The sequence below is a fragment of the Bos taurus genome, chromosome 1 (assembly GCF_002263795.3).
Source record: "Bos taurus isolate L1 Dominette 01449 registration number 42190680 breed Hereford chromosome 1, ARS-UCD2.0, whole genome shotgun sequence".
In the NCBI taxonomy this organism is placed as follows: Eukaryota; Metazoa; Chordata; class Mammalia; order Artiodactyla; family Bovidae; genus Bos; species Bos taurus.
The window spans coordinates 55,884,408-55,899,385 of NC_037328.1; the positions used below are offsets into that span (position 1 = coordinate 55,884,408).

A 14,978-nucleotide genomic window follows, 5' to 3' on the forward strand; every position below is an offset into this window, starting at 1 on the left:
TCCCTCATTATTTTCTCTCTTCTTCTAATATCCCTCTGCCTCTGGGGCTTCCCTGGTGGCTCAGATAGTAAAAAATCCTCCTGCAATGCAGGAGTTCCAGGTTCAATCCCTAGTTTGGGAAGATCCCCTGGAGAAGAGATTAGCTACCCACTGCAGTACTCTTACTTAGAGAATCCCGTGGACAGAGGAGTCTAGTGCACCACAGCCCATGGGGTCACAAAGAGGAGGACACAACTGAGTGACTAAGCATGCATGCAAGCTGCCTCTACCCATCAGTTCAGTTCAGTTCAGTTGCTCAGTTGCGTCTGACTTTCTGGGACCCCATGACCTGCAGCACACCAGGACTCCCTGTTCATCACAAACTGCCGGAGTCTACCCAAATCCATGTCCATTGAGTCGGTGATGCCATCCAAAAATCTCATCCTCTATCATCCCCTTTTCCTCCTGCCCTTAATCTTTCCCAGCATCAGGGTCTTTTCAAATGAGTCAGCTCTTTGCATTAGGTGGCCAAAAGATTGGCGTTTCAGTTTCAACACCAGTCCTTCCAATGAACACCCAGGAATGATCTGCTTTAGGATGGACTGGTTGGATCTCCTCACAGTCCAAGGGACTCTCCAGAGTCTTCAACACAACAGTTCAAAAGCATCAATTCTTTGGCGCTCAGCTTTCTTTATAGTCCAACTCTCACATCCATACATGACTACTGGAAAAACCAGAGACTTTAATGGATGGACCTTTGTTGGCAAAGTAATGTCTCTGCTTTTTAATATGCTGTCTAGGTTGGTCATAACTTTCCTTCCAAGAAGTAAGTGTCTTTTAATTGGTGGTGGCTGCAATCACCATCTGTGATTCTCAATGATCTATGAAAGAAATAGAGGAAAACAATAGAATGGGAAAGACTAGAGATCTCTTCAAGAAAATTAGAGATACCAAGGGAACATTTCATGCAAAGATGGGCTCAATAAAGGACAGAAATGGTATGGACCTAACAGAAGCAGAAGATATTAAGAATAAGTGGCAAAAAATACACAGAAGAACTGCACAAAAAAGGCCTTCACAACCCAGATAATCACGATGGTGTGATCACTCACACTCACCTAGAGCTAGACATCCTGGAATGTGAAGTCAGGTGGGCCTTAGGAAGAATCACTAAGAACAAAGCTAGTGGAGGTGATGGAATTCCAGTTGAGCTATTTCAAATCCTGAAAGATGATGCTGTGAAGGTGCTGCACTCAATATGTCAGCAAATTTGGAAAACTCAGCAGTGGCCACAGGACTGGAAAAGGTCAGTTTTCATTCCAATCCCAAAGAAAGGCAATGCCAAAGAATGTTCAAACCACCACACAATTGCACTCATCTCACACGCTAGTAAATTCTCACATGCTCAAAATTCTCCAAGCCAGGCTTCAGCAATACCTGAACCGTGAACTTCCAGATATTCAAGCTGGTTTTAAGAAAGGCAGAGGAACCAAAGATAAAATTGCCAGCATCCACTGGATCATGGAAAAAGCAAGAGAGTTCCAGAAAAACATCTATTTCTGCTTTATTGACTATGCCAAAGCCTTTGACTGTGTGGATCACAATAAACTGTGGAACATTCTGAAGGAGATGGGAATATCAGACCACCTGACCTGCCTCTTGAGAAACCTATATGCACATCAGGAAGCAACCGTTAGAACTGGACATGGAACATAAGACTGGTTCCAAATAGGAAACGGAGTAATTCAAGGCTGTATACTGTCACCTGCTTATTTATATGCAGGGTACCTCATAAGAAACGCTGGTCTGGATGAAGCACAAGCTGGAATCAAGATTGCCAAGAGAAATATCAATAACCTCAGATATGCAGATAACACCACCCTTATGGCAGAAAGTGAAGAAGAATTAAAGAGCCTCTTGATGAAAGTGAAAGAGGAGAGTGAAAAAGTTAGCTTAAAAGCTCAGCATTCAGAAAACTAAGATCATGGCATCAGATCCCATCACTTCATGGCAAATAGATGGGGAAATAGTGGAAACAGTGGCCTCTACCCATATTTCCATTATTATTATTATTTGAGTGCTATTCTTTTCATCAGTTTTCATCCTCTTACTCATGTGTCTTTTGCCTCTTGTTTCCCTCAGTTGCCATATTACTATCTTCTAGCACATATCCATGGCACCCCACTCCAGTACTCTTGCCTGGAAAATCCATGGATGGAGGGGCCTGGTGGGCTGCAGTCCATGGCGTCGCTAAGAGTCAGACACGACTGAACGACTTCACTTTCACTTTTCTCTTTCATGCATTGGAGAAGGAAATGGCAACCCACTCCAGTGTTCTTGCCTGGAGAATCCCAGGGACGGGGGAGCCTGGTGGGCTGCCATCTCTGGGGTCGCACAGAGTCGGACACGACTGAAGCAACACAGCAGCAGCAGCAGCAGCAGCACATATCCAAACCACTGTGGGAAAAAACTATTTTGTTTTAAAATACTAAAATTCTCCTGAATTCATTTTCTCCTTTCTATCCACTTTATCACTGCTCAAGTTCAGATGTTCATTCTCTTTTCCTTACAATTTTAGTACATTTCTGCTTATATTAATAATTCTCCTAAACCCCCTGACAATCATCCATCCTCACCTTTACACTGCTTTCTGACTTTTCTAGAAAACCTAAAATCGTCCTTTCCCTACTTAAAAGTCTTCAATGGTTCACATGACCTATCAGATAAAATCCAAACTTCTTTATAAGGTTCAAAAAAATTCCTGCCTACCTATCTCACTTCATTTCTCCCTTTTCTCCTACTTCCCCTTTGCATGTTACCCTCTGGCAGCACAGAAATTCTTGTGACTTTGTCATTCTCTGCCATGCCTCTGCAACATTCCATCTGTCATTCTCATATCCCCTCAGCTGCTTTTACCCCATCCATATGCAAACTCCTAGTCAATCTTTAAAACTGTTCAAATACTATTCAGTCAATAAAAAGAATGAAATCTTGCCATTTGTGACAACATGGATGGACCTAGAGGGTATTAAGTGAAATAAACCAGAGGGAGAAAGACAAATACTGTATGATTTCACTCATATATGGAATTGAAAAAAATCACAAATAAACAAATGAAACTAAGCTCATAGATACAGAGAATAGTTGTTACCAGAGGGGAAGGAGGTTGAAAATTTGGAGAAACAGGTGAAGGACGTGAATTGTATGGTAACGAATGGTAATTAGACCTTTGGTGGTGATCACTTTATAGTGTATTCAAATGTTGAATTATATTATGTTACACTTAAAAATTACATAATGTTATAAACCAATTTTACCTCAATCAAAAAAAAAAAAAAAAGATTTTTCAAGTACTAACTTTGCTGTTAGGCTTTTTCTGTCTCTTTTAGGCAGACCTCAGACTCACCCTCTGTTCTTTCCTCCATTGTTAGCAAGAATACTGTTATTGGTATTTGGGGTCAGGACTTGAGTTTTTCCATTCCAAACACTTGACATAAATTTCAGTATATAGTAGCTCAATCATCTTTGCTCTATTTCTCTACATTTTTATTTAACCTACCTGAATATTAATGCTTAACACTGCATTTCTTTTTGAACCCTGCTAAGCTGCTAAGTCGCTTCAGTCGTGTCTGACTCTGTGCAACCCCATAGACGGCAGCCCACCGGCTTCCCTGTCCCTGGGATTCTCCAGGCAAGACCACTGGAGTGGGTTGCCATTTCCTTCTCCAAAGCATGAAAGTGAAAAGTGAAAGTGAAGTCGCTCAGTCATGTCCGACTAGTGCCCCTACAAAAGAGTTGTGTAGTATTAATATTAATAGAATTAGCCTTTAGATAGCTTTGTGAAATGTATGTTTTCATTGTAGGTTTAGGAGAGAAGTCCAATTCTTCCTTTCCCAAACAACCCTCTTATCTTTTAGTTCCATAATGATCCTCAAGGGCAATCAAGTTCTGTAAAATACAGAAATCTCCTTAACCACCTAATATTAGAAATTTCTATGTTTCCACCATGATCTAGATCAGAAACATTAATTGCAAAAATAAAATCATATGTTTACAAGACAAAAACACCAGCACAATTACTTCCAAAATTACTAATTTCAACCCACCTCTGCTTAACCTGGATTCTTGTCAATGAAATTGAAGAAATTTTGCTCATTTGCCTTATTGCTTTTATTTATATTAATTGACATATTGATGTAGGTAGGCTCTATACTTGTAAACAGTTTGATTTAAAGAAAAATAACTGTTATAAGGGAAGGTTTGAGGAAAGAGTCGCTGAAAAACTGAACATCAACCAAAGTTCAGTCAGGAGAACAGAAACTATATTATGTTGCCTATAGAACTTAATAATAGGGTATTGTTGCACAGAGGGCGAAAGGGTGCTCCACACCAAAAAGGGGGACACTGAGGTGATTCAGATATGTGGTGTAGGAAACTATTACCACCTTAAGGCTGGGGAAGCAAATGGAGAATTCTGGGTTATTAGAACTAAGAAGCTCAGAGGATAGGTCCTATTGTCTAGGGCATGGACCTTTGAGAACTGGGCATAGCCTTGCTTTTGTGGGTAACTCTGAGGTGTTGTGATGATTTCTTACAGCATAAAAATGGGAGGCTGGAGCCCACTGCTGATGACAGGCTGATGGGCCATTATTACTGAGGTGATGCTGATAGGAGCAGAAAGCAAACAGAAGGGAATACATGTCTTCTCCCCTGCTCCCACCTACTACCCTCTGTCCAGTGACTTCTATTGATAGAATCTATCAAGAAGCCAGCTGGCAAAGGAGATGGATGTCTGCAGAGCCCCAGCCCCAGTATTAAGTGTGAATATGGAATGGAGATATGATAGCTTAGTAAGTAGTACTGTTGCTGTTTAGTGGCTAAATTGTGTCTGACTCTATAGCTACCCCATGGACTATAGGCTCCTCTGTCCATGGGATTTCCCAGGCAGGAATACTGGAATGGGTTGCCATTTCCTTCTCCAGGGGATCTTCCTGACCCAGGGATTAAACCCCTGTCTCCTGCATTGGCAGGAGGATTCTTTACCACTGAGCCACCAGGGAAGCCCTAAGTAGCACTAAGAGCAATTAAATCAAGAGTGGTAAGCCATGGTCACTTAAAGTAACCATCTTGCAGCTTGAAAAACTCAACATGGTCATATACTCAAGACCTTAAGAAATTAATATTCTTCTGCTGAGTCGTGTCTGCCATTAGACATACACTTGAGTATGCTTGTCACTATAGGTATCATCCAATCATCCAATCTGAGAGCTATATGGCAGATATTTTTCAAGGTGGTTGAGTTTCAACAGTGAAAAAATAAATAGGTTTATGCCCACCCTTGTGGAACTGTCATTCTAATAAATAGAAAAAAGATAACATATAAAAATACAATGTGTCTGATGGTGAGTGCAATGGAGATAATAAAGCAAGTTGTGTGTGTGTGTGTGTGTGTGTGTGTGTGTGTGTGTGTGGTGGGGGAATAGGGATTGGAGGTGGGGGCAGCTCTTTCATATGGGGTGGTCATGGAAGATCTTAATGACAGAGTGCAATTACAGTAAAAACCCAGAAGAAAGCAGTATGGTTGAAGATCTTTTCAGTAGGAAATGGCTGTATCTGATAAAAATGGGTGGACTTTTTTTTTTAATGGATTTGCAATTTAACTATTTGCATAGTTCTGCTATAGACAACTGTGACTCTAGCTGGGTAACATCAACTTACTGTCAAATATAGTACCAATTCAAACATTCCACAAAGCAGTGCTCATCTCTTCCACTGAGAGAAATGCTATACTTCTTCATGGAGCAGGTTATAAAAAAATTGCTGATGGTAAAAGAACTAGCTGAGGTATGTACATAATAGCCTACCTGTACTAAAAAAATATTTCCTCTTTCAGAGTCAGGTATGAAATTCTAGCCTCAAACTTTTTCTTTGGATGATCTGAGTAAATGTAAAATGTCCAAGCTGTACATAAGATGCCTTTGATGTCTTTGTCAAACTTCATTCTTTAATTAACAGTTAATGAACCTTGATAATTGGCCAACAGTCTTTAAGGCAGAAAGTGGGATGGATACCATCAGTGCTCTTAATCCAAAACAATGAAATCACTGTTGTCATTAGAATCATGTTGCTTTTTGTTCAGATAATTTTTTGTTCTTGGAAAATACATGAATACTTTGGATTCAGTGGTACCAGAGATGTCAATACTAACTATGATTAAGTATTCCTTTAACCAGTTTGCCATTCAAACAATAAAAGTGAACTTACCTGTAAAGCTAGACATCTGAAAATGTTATAACCCAGTTATATTCTTATGTTAAAGGCTTTAAGAAAAATAACAGTAATTCTGGTCCTTGAAAAGAGTGAGTTGTACCATGTAATGTAAAATCTTTTTCTGTAGATGGTAATAATTTCCTACAGGAAAACTTAAGGTGGGTATGTCTTCATTTGAGAGGAATGTATTTGAGACTGGATATGTAGAAAGTAGAAGTTTGAATTAGTCTACTTGTTTTCAACTTTTTAAAAGGAATCTTTGGAGGTCAGTGGTGTCTACTAGAAGGCAAGAACTTGATTCTGGTGGTGAGACCACCACACCTGGCTTGTAGAGTTTGCAAACTTCGTGCCTAGGTTCCTCTGGCTGTCAAGGAGGTATAACAGTAATTGTAAACTTTCTTGCTTTGACATCTCTGGCTGAAGCTGGTGTATTAAAACAAATTATTATTATTAAAACACAATGCATGTATGCACATAAAACACCAGCATGGTGCTCTTTTCAATTTTATATTACATTTATAAAATACTGGTCTTCCATGCTCCCTTCACTTTAGGTCAGAGGAGAATATAATCATAGCATACTAATCCAATTCTCAAAATACGGAGGAAATATATTCTTTAAAGCTCCGTATCATCCCTTTGAGAAGCACTAAACCGCCTAATCCCTCATGGTCTCTGTAGCAATTGCATGATGGCCCCCATATTAAGTCTTTGGCATGTTTTCAAATCTTGGTCAAATTACTTTTTATCTGGAGACTGGAACTATCAGGGAAAGACTAGGGGAATGAATTGGCTAGCAGAATTAAAATTCTGGCTGTTTAACATTTAACTGAGTATCAACAACGTGTTAAAGTGCTATCTAAACATAATTAGCTAGTCATGGCGCAGTGGGCTCTGCCTAAATTTAACTGTGAAATTAGGTTTAGGGAATGTGAAAATAGGGGGGAATTTTTTCTCAAGGGAAACGGTGGTGTCAGCACAGCTGAGGAATGTCACAATAGCTACATTTAGTCAGTTATGATCATCATCAGGGCATCTCCTGGACCGAGGCAGGACAGGGTCTATTCTTAAGTCCATTCTGAGACTAGGTGATGGAAAGGAGTGGTTGAAGGAGACAGGCTTACAGGGGACGACAGAGGCAGACAGGAATGTAGAGAGAGCGAGAAAAGGGGGTGGAGGAAAAGAGGTCTTTAAACCGAGCGCTGGAAGACAGGATGGGAGGCGGAAGTTAAGAAAGAAAAAAAGAGCGGTGGGCAGTGGGTAGAACTGCGTGTAGTCTTGCAGGTGAGTAAAACGTTAAGTCAGTAGGTGGAAGTCGGGGAGCCCTAGTGACTGAACGCGGAGGACAGCGTGATCTTGGCGAGAGATAATCATTAGTTTAGCTGCGACAGGCGGCCAAATCCTTTTTTAACTTTATTCTTATTGCAGCACATATGTGGCTATCCGGTGGCGATGGCAGGACCAACATAAAATTAATGGTGTCAGGATTGAGGATGTGTGTCCTCCGCCTCCAGCCCCCCTCGGGATAGGGGAAACTGTCCACCATCCCCGCAGAACCGCCAGTGGCCGTGGCTCCAAGGTTAAGCCAACAGGGCAGTGAGTGGCGGGCAAATGAAGAGGGCAGGGTGCGCAACCACCGGGATGAAGGAGGGTCGCGGAGGATCACAGACGCTCCTTTTACGGGCAAATATTTAATATTTCCCGAGATCACTGTCCGGCGATCAGTTCATAGGAAAACAGGCAACGAAAATAAAATCACATGTGCGAACATGCAAATGAAACAAAACCAAAGAAAAACAGCACCGCACTACAGGCGCTCCGATCAGGGAAATTCACGGCCTCCTGTTGCCAGTCGCCCGGCGAGGACAGCGGACAGCCGGGCGGCCAGAGAAACGAGAGCGAGAAAAGTCCTGGGGCTCCTCTCCTTGCCTGGCTCCGTTGACCCTTTCACCAAACTGCCCTCCGAGAGAAATGGGCAAGAAAAACCCCTGTGCAAACGTGCCTCGGCGGGCTAAGAAGGAAGTGGGGCTGGGAAGAAAGGAGGGATTCGGAGAGCTCAGCTGTCCCGGGAAGCAGGAGGGAGAAAGTCTCTCCTTCCAGGCCCCGGCGAGGAAGGAGATGACTAGTCCCGCAGAATACGTCCAGCTTCCCAGACAGGAACCTTTAGCCGGGGCAACGGAAGGGCAGCCCCATCGTGCCTTCCTCTCCCCACCCCCTCTCTCCTCCGGGTCCCCGCCAGAGGGAGAAAGCCGCCCAGGCTAGCTGAGCTGCGAGCACGACCGTCCCACCGCCCTCCGCCTCTATCCGCGCTAGGGCCGCGGTGGACCCGCGAAGGGCGGAGTGGGCGAGACCATTGGAAAGGCTGGGAAGGGGGGGGCAAGGAAGGAACGCGAGGGGCGGGGCCTACTAACCTATTCCAGATTTTCCTGTCCTCTTTAAAGCCTTGCTTTGGGAGAAACCCCGTTATCATAGAGGAGAAAAGAGATTTGGGTTTTTTTTTTTTTTTTAAAGGGGAGGAGCGAGTGTAGGAGGGCGGGGTGGGAGGAGTCGCGGCTCGCACTTTGGGATCAGACGGGAGCGCGAGTTGCGCGGGTTGGGCGGGCGAATCCCTGCTCCTGCTCTGAGGGTCCAGCTTCCTCTCCCCCTCCCGCGCGGGGCGGGGTGGTGCGTTCCGAGTTCCCAGGAGTTCGAAGTGGGCGGGTGCCGGGGTGGGGGGGGGAGGGGAGTGGCGGCGGCGGTGGTGGCGGGCGGCTCCCGCCTCAGCCTCGGCAGTGGCGTCGGCGACGGCGGAGTCGAAGCAGCCGCGAGCGCTCGACTGAGTGTCAGCCTGCGGCGACGGCTCAAGAACTGGGAGTTAGGGACGCGCGCACCGGACCTTCCGCCGCGGCCACTGCCGCCGCCGCCGCCCAGAGCCGGAGGCGCCGGGGCCGGGGGAGCCGGGCGGCGGGAGAGCAAGCGGGCCGGGGGGAGGGTGGGGGATGGCGCGGACCCCGGGGCCGGCTCCACTGTGTCCCGGAGGCGGCAAAGCACAACTTTCCTCCGCTTCTCCCCCCGGGGCCGGGCTCCTGCTGCCGCCCCCGACGCCACCGCCGCTGCTGCTGCTGCTTTTTCCGCTGCTGTTCTTCTCCTGGCTCTGTGGTAGGTGAACCTCGGCTGTTGGCGCGGGCTGAGGGGAGGCGCGACCGAGTGTCCCTGTGCCGCGGCCGGGCCGGCGCGGGCCGTTCTCTCGTGCGGAGGGCGGTTGTGTTCGGCGGTTGGCTGCGTGAGCGGGTGCCGTGGACTTTGGCTGGAAACTTTCCGCCGCGCCCGGGGCGAGGCCGGGGAAGGACCGGGGCTGGCGAGTGAGGCGCCGACTGCCCGCTCCCCTCCCCCGCGGCCGCGCGGCTCGCCACGCTGCGGGTCGGGGTTTGGCTACGATGTTCTCGGTCCGGACGCCGAGTGCTCGGTGCTGCAGGGGTCCTTCGGTGTTTGCTGTCGGGACCGTTACTTGCTCGCTCATTTGCGGAGGAAGCCGAGAGCACGGACTTCTGTGCTGGCGCTAAGGTGATGGGATGGTCGTTTGCCGCCTCATTTTTTCCCGGGTGTAACTTGAGCTGTGAGCCTAGGTACCTTTAGGAACACAACAACCGACGACGGAATGAAGCCATTGGGTTCCCACCCCGCTTCTCCTTCCACTCTGGAGAAGGCACCGTGTTAGCCCACCCTGCAGCATCCCCTACAGTTTTCTTCGATCCTCCGGCCTCTTTCTGCCCTGGCAGCCTCTGGATCGCTTTGCACTGAGCCTTGTCGCTGCCTTCCAGTTTGTGGGACGTCTGTCTCACTGTCCATGTTTATTTTAGCTGAGCCAATTTGTCTTCAGGACTTTGATTTATGTGTAAAATACCTGACTGCATTGGCCGTGCCTCGGCTGTTCTGGTCAAAATAAGCCCCGCGCCTCTTCCTGCCTTCTTCCCACATGTTCTGTTACAGTTTTGTCACACTTGGGAGGTGGTCTCATTGTAAGTTCACTTCCTGGGCATCAGAGACTAGAAGCCTACTTGTTAAAGAGTATCGTTAAATAAATATCTCCGTTTCGTGCGAGAGACGTGGACTTAAGTGATCCTTGATGGAAGGCGGCGATTTGGGAGACTAAGGCCACCGGTCTAGCTCTGGGGACTAGCTCTGTCTTTTGGTGATACCGGAACACAGCAGGATGTTATTCATTCAGTGACTCCCACTTAGCAGGAAAGTGGAGAGGAAAACTTAGGCTTTGCTCAATGCGTGTTTTACCTGAGACATTTTTCTGGTACATAAATCTGCTCTTGGGTGTCCGCATTTAATGAAATCTTAAAAGAAACCAGGAAGTTTAGCAGTATTTACTACGAGAAGAGATGTGTGCGGTTTTCTTGGATGGTGTGATTTAGAAGAGAATCCTATATACCCCTGTACCGTTTAGGTATGTCGGGGTAGCTGGTTATGAGGAAGGCAAAGTTTTCAAGAGATTGAGTGCCCCTTATAGGGTGAGAATTTCCACTACCAAATCACTGTCACGTTTAAAGCACTGTAATCACAGTTTCTGATTTACAGAGTATAGTATGATAAATGGCATGTTATCTAATCTATGTTGTTTCTGTAGTCCCACACCCCAGGTGTTTGGTTTCAGGACACAATTCTTAATGCTGTTACTTCTTTATATTGATGCACGATTCTGGATTGAATTTTGTGTACTGTTCTTTTGCATTAAGGAGTATTGTGGAATATATTTGGGTGGGAGGAAAATGGGAGGGGGATGTTAACAGTTTACTATTCTGATATAGATTGTGTTAAAGACTAAAAATGTTTGTACCTCCAGTAAAGGTTTATCTAGCTAAGCAAAGCCCCATAGAAGACTGAAGCAAGGTAATATGTACAGGTAATACAAGGAAAATTAAATTGGGGTAATAATTTCATGGTTGTTGTGAAAGTAAAGTGTCATTTACTTTTTGAGGAAACACTGGAATTCACATGAAAGAAGAAAAGAATTTTAAAAAAATCTCCTTAATAATGTGCTTGATATTTTAGAGTCCTGAAAATTCAAGTAGTATAGGCAAATGGACTGTGATTTAGAGAGGTGTAAATTGAAGTTTTTAAGAGTCATCTCTGCTTGTAGTTGTAGAGACAAACACTAGCTTTGTATTACTGTGCACTGCTCATTTAAAGAGCTTCCTTTTTTTGGCTTATAGTGTTATAACACCCTAATTTGTGAACCCTTATTACAAGTTTTTTTCTGTCAACCTTTATTTTAGAATAAAGTCTTTGAATAGGGCACAGTTGTCCTGATTTATGGATACTTAGTAAGTATGGAGAGAAGGCAATGGCACCCCACTCCAGTACTCTTGCCTGGAAAATCGGACAGAGGAGCCTGGTGGGCTGCAGTTCATGGGGTCGCTAAGAGTCCTACACGACTGAGCGACTTCCCTTTCACTTTTCACTTTCATGCATTGGAGAAGGAAATGGCAACCCACTCTAGTGTTCTTGCCTGGAGAATCCCAGGGACGGGGGAGCCCGATGGGCTGCCGTCTGTGGGGTCACACCGAGTCGGACAAGACTGAAGTGACTTAGCAGTAGCAGCAGCAGTAAGTATGGAAATGGAAATTTCTTCTTGTAACCTGTGCATTGATCTAACATTCATAGTACTACTTACAAGTTTTGGCATGTACTGATGATTGAGTTTAGTTTTATTTATTTATAAAATTTTATTGAAGTGTAGTTGAGTTACAGTGCTTTGGAAGGTGTTAGAAATGAGAAGATGTTTAGGCTTTAAAGAGATGACTGTATGATGATTTATTAATTAGAATGCTTTGCTTATTTTTACCACATACAGATTATTTTTTTCTTTTTGCTGCTATTTTTGATATTCTGGTTACATATAGCATGGCCTTAACTATGCTAAACTCTTGGAGTATCCTCTATTACCATAATATCATTTCTATGCCATGCTAATTTTACTGCTATAAAAAAACCCTCATATTCAAACTAGTAGACATGATATTCTGAAAACTATGAAAAATTAATCAGATTTGCTCCTTTGAAGGGTGTACATTATCTGTCCTAGTTGAAGAACTGAAATTCTCACTCATCGAAGTTAGTTTGTGTGTGTATATGTATGTGTGTTAAGCTTGATAAAGCATAGGTGTAAAGGTTAAGAGGACTAGATTTTCAACATTTTCTGACTTGATAAACATCATTTATTTAAATCTGGAAGTCCATATTTCTTTATGATGCCAATGATCAATTCACATGTGATGAGATTTATCTTAGTTTCCCTTCCCGTATTTTTCTTGAGGGACAGAGAATATTAGCAGGGATATGGTATTGATGAGAGAGAAGATAGACTATTGACCTAAGTTCCAGCTCTTCCCATTTTCAACAAGGTTTTATCTTAAATGGATATTTAGAAGGTTATAGAAGGAAAAAATCTATTATGATGATGGAACATTTAACAGCACTTTCAGAAATTTCTTTATTCATGGCACTTGTTAGACACTAGAGGACACTGAATAAGGCAGAGTCCTGGCTTCAAGGAGCTTACAGCAGTATAATAGAGGTAATGTAAACAGATGGTTGTAGGGCTTCCCTTATGGCTCAGATGGTAAAGAATCCACCTGCAGTGCAGAAGACCTGGGTTCGATCCCTGGATTGGGAAGATCCCCTGGAGAAGGGAACTGCTACCCACTCCAGTATCCTTCCCTGGAGAAATCCACGGGCAGAGGAACCTGGCAGGCTACAGCCCATGGGGTCACAAAGAGTCAGACACAACTGAGTGACTTTCATATAGGACAGCTTGGTGTTTATGACAGATTTGTGCATGAGGTACTGTCGATTACCCAGAAGAGGAATACCTAACCAACTATGTAGAGATACTAGTGTAAACTGAGAAAAAAAAAAAGTTACCTAAGAAAAAATCAGTTGAGTTAGATTTTCTTATTGAGATAGGTCATTATGGTAGGTGGTATAAGTTTGCTCTTTGCACTTTATGGTTAAGATACTAAATAGGCAGTTTGAATCTGAAAAAAGATTGTCACTTACAGCTGTGTGAATCATTGGTAAGTTATTTAACCTCAGTAAACTTAAGTTTTCTCGTCTTTTCAAAAAAGGGTGATATCAACTTGCTTATAGAGTTCTTGTGAGGATTAAGTGAAAGAAAATAAAATAGCAGAATGCATGGAATATACATTCAAATTTTAGCATTTATGTTATTTCATATTATTATTAGGGGCTTCCTTGGAGGCTCAGTGGTAAAGAATCTAATCTGCCTGACAATTCAGGAGACGTGAGTTCGATCCCTGGGTTGGGAAGATCCCCTAGAGAAGTAGTAAATGGCAACCCACATCAGTATTCTTGCCTGGGAAATCCCATGAACAGAGGAGCCTGGTGGGCTATAGTCCACGGGGTGGCAAAAGAGCTGGACACAACTTAGCTACTAAACAACAAAGACCAACCAACATGGTATTTGTCATTCTTAAATTTTACCCTGATGACTTGAATAACTGGGTTTTCAACTTGATTGCTTTTTTTATACTTTCATCTTTATTTTGAGTGTATAGCCCAGTCAGTGCTCTTGAAGTGTTTGTTAAATTTACCTCAGATAAGTATACAGACCAGTTTTCAGAATGTTAGGATGTAATGAAATTAACCCAGCTGTGTAATTGTTTGGAATCTAGTTGGATGGTCCCATAATGATGTAGAATGTGTTTTAGGACTTGGCGGTTCTGTATGGTCACTTAGAATGTTAGTGGTTATATTGAAAAGTGTAGAGTCGAAAATGTGCAGTTGAAGATGGAGTCATAATTTCATTTCTATTTTAGCAAGTTACTAGTGGTATCAGGTTGGAGCCTATTATATATATTGCCCGTATCAATCTTCCTGCTTCTAAGACGTATATAATGGCAAAGTGACCCAAATTTAAAAGGAAGCAAAAAAGAGCAAATTTTGCATTTAGCTATAGTGTCCAAAGTAGGAATTGGGAAAAGCTGGTCAATAATATATTTGTGGGTATGGGTGTATTTACTGTTTTACCTTGTTTATGTCACTTATGCATATATATATGTGTGTGTAAAAAAATATATACATATATATATATATATAAGTGGTTCAGCAACGCTGAGGTACATTTTGCATCTGTATAGTTAAGGAACAAAACTTATGGCTTATTGCCTGTTATTTCAAAATGATTGAAGTGAAGCTGGCTGTGATATGCTTGTTAAAAAGGAGTATTTTGGTATTCTGTTGCTTACCCCTTAAAAAATTAGTGAGTAAATAACTTACTCCTATGGCATATTCTATACTCTATTAAAGTCCTCATAAAATTGGCAATACTGAATACATGATTTGTGAAAGATGTGGCATTTAATTAATAATAGCCAAAGTGAAGTGAAAGTCTCTCAGTTGTGTCCTACTCTTTGCAACCCCATGAACCATATAGTCCATGGAATTCTCCAGGCGAGAGTACTGGAGTAGGTAGCCTTTCCCTTCTCCAGGGGATCTTCCCAGCCCAAGGATCGAACCCAGGTTCACACTGTAGGTGGATTCTTTACCAGCTGAGCCACAAGGGAAGCCCAAGAATACTGGAGTGGGTAGCCTATTCTTTCTCCAGTGGATCTTCCCAACCGAACTGGGGTCTCCTGCGTTACAGGCGTACTCCTGCATTAAAGCTATCAGGGAAGCCCTAATAATGGCTATTAATATGTAAATATAGGCTAAATTCAAAG

At 43.4% G+C, this 14,978-nt stretch overlaps 1 protein-coding gene across 4 annotated transcripts in view; it reads left to right on the forward strand.

The window, feature by feature from the left end:
• The first annotated feature begins 9,019 nt into the window (after positions 1-9,019).
• The window catches only part of NECTIN3 (nectin cell adhesion molecule 3), a 146,069-nt gene continuing 140,110 nt past the window's right edge, over positions 9,020-14,978 (forward strand). For 2 of the 4 annotated variants that reach the window (XR_009495017.1, XM_024994235.2), the window contains exon 1: positions 9,158-9,387. Coding sequence is in view for 3 of the 4 variants with exons in the window: in XM_024994235.2 (XP_024850003.1) it covers positions 9,228-9,387 (160 nt within the window). In the remaining variant the exon portion in view is untranslated. Of the gene's footprint in view, positions 9,388-14,978 lie in introns of all 4 variants that reach the window. The other 2 variants (XM_024994242.2, XM_024994248.2) reach the window with 2 other exon arrangements.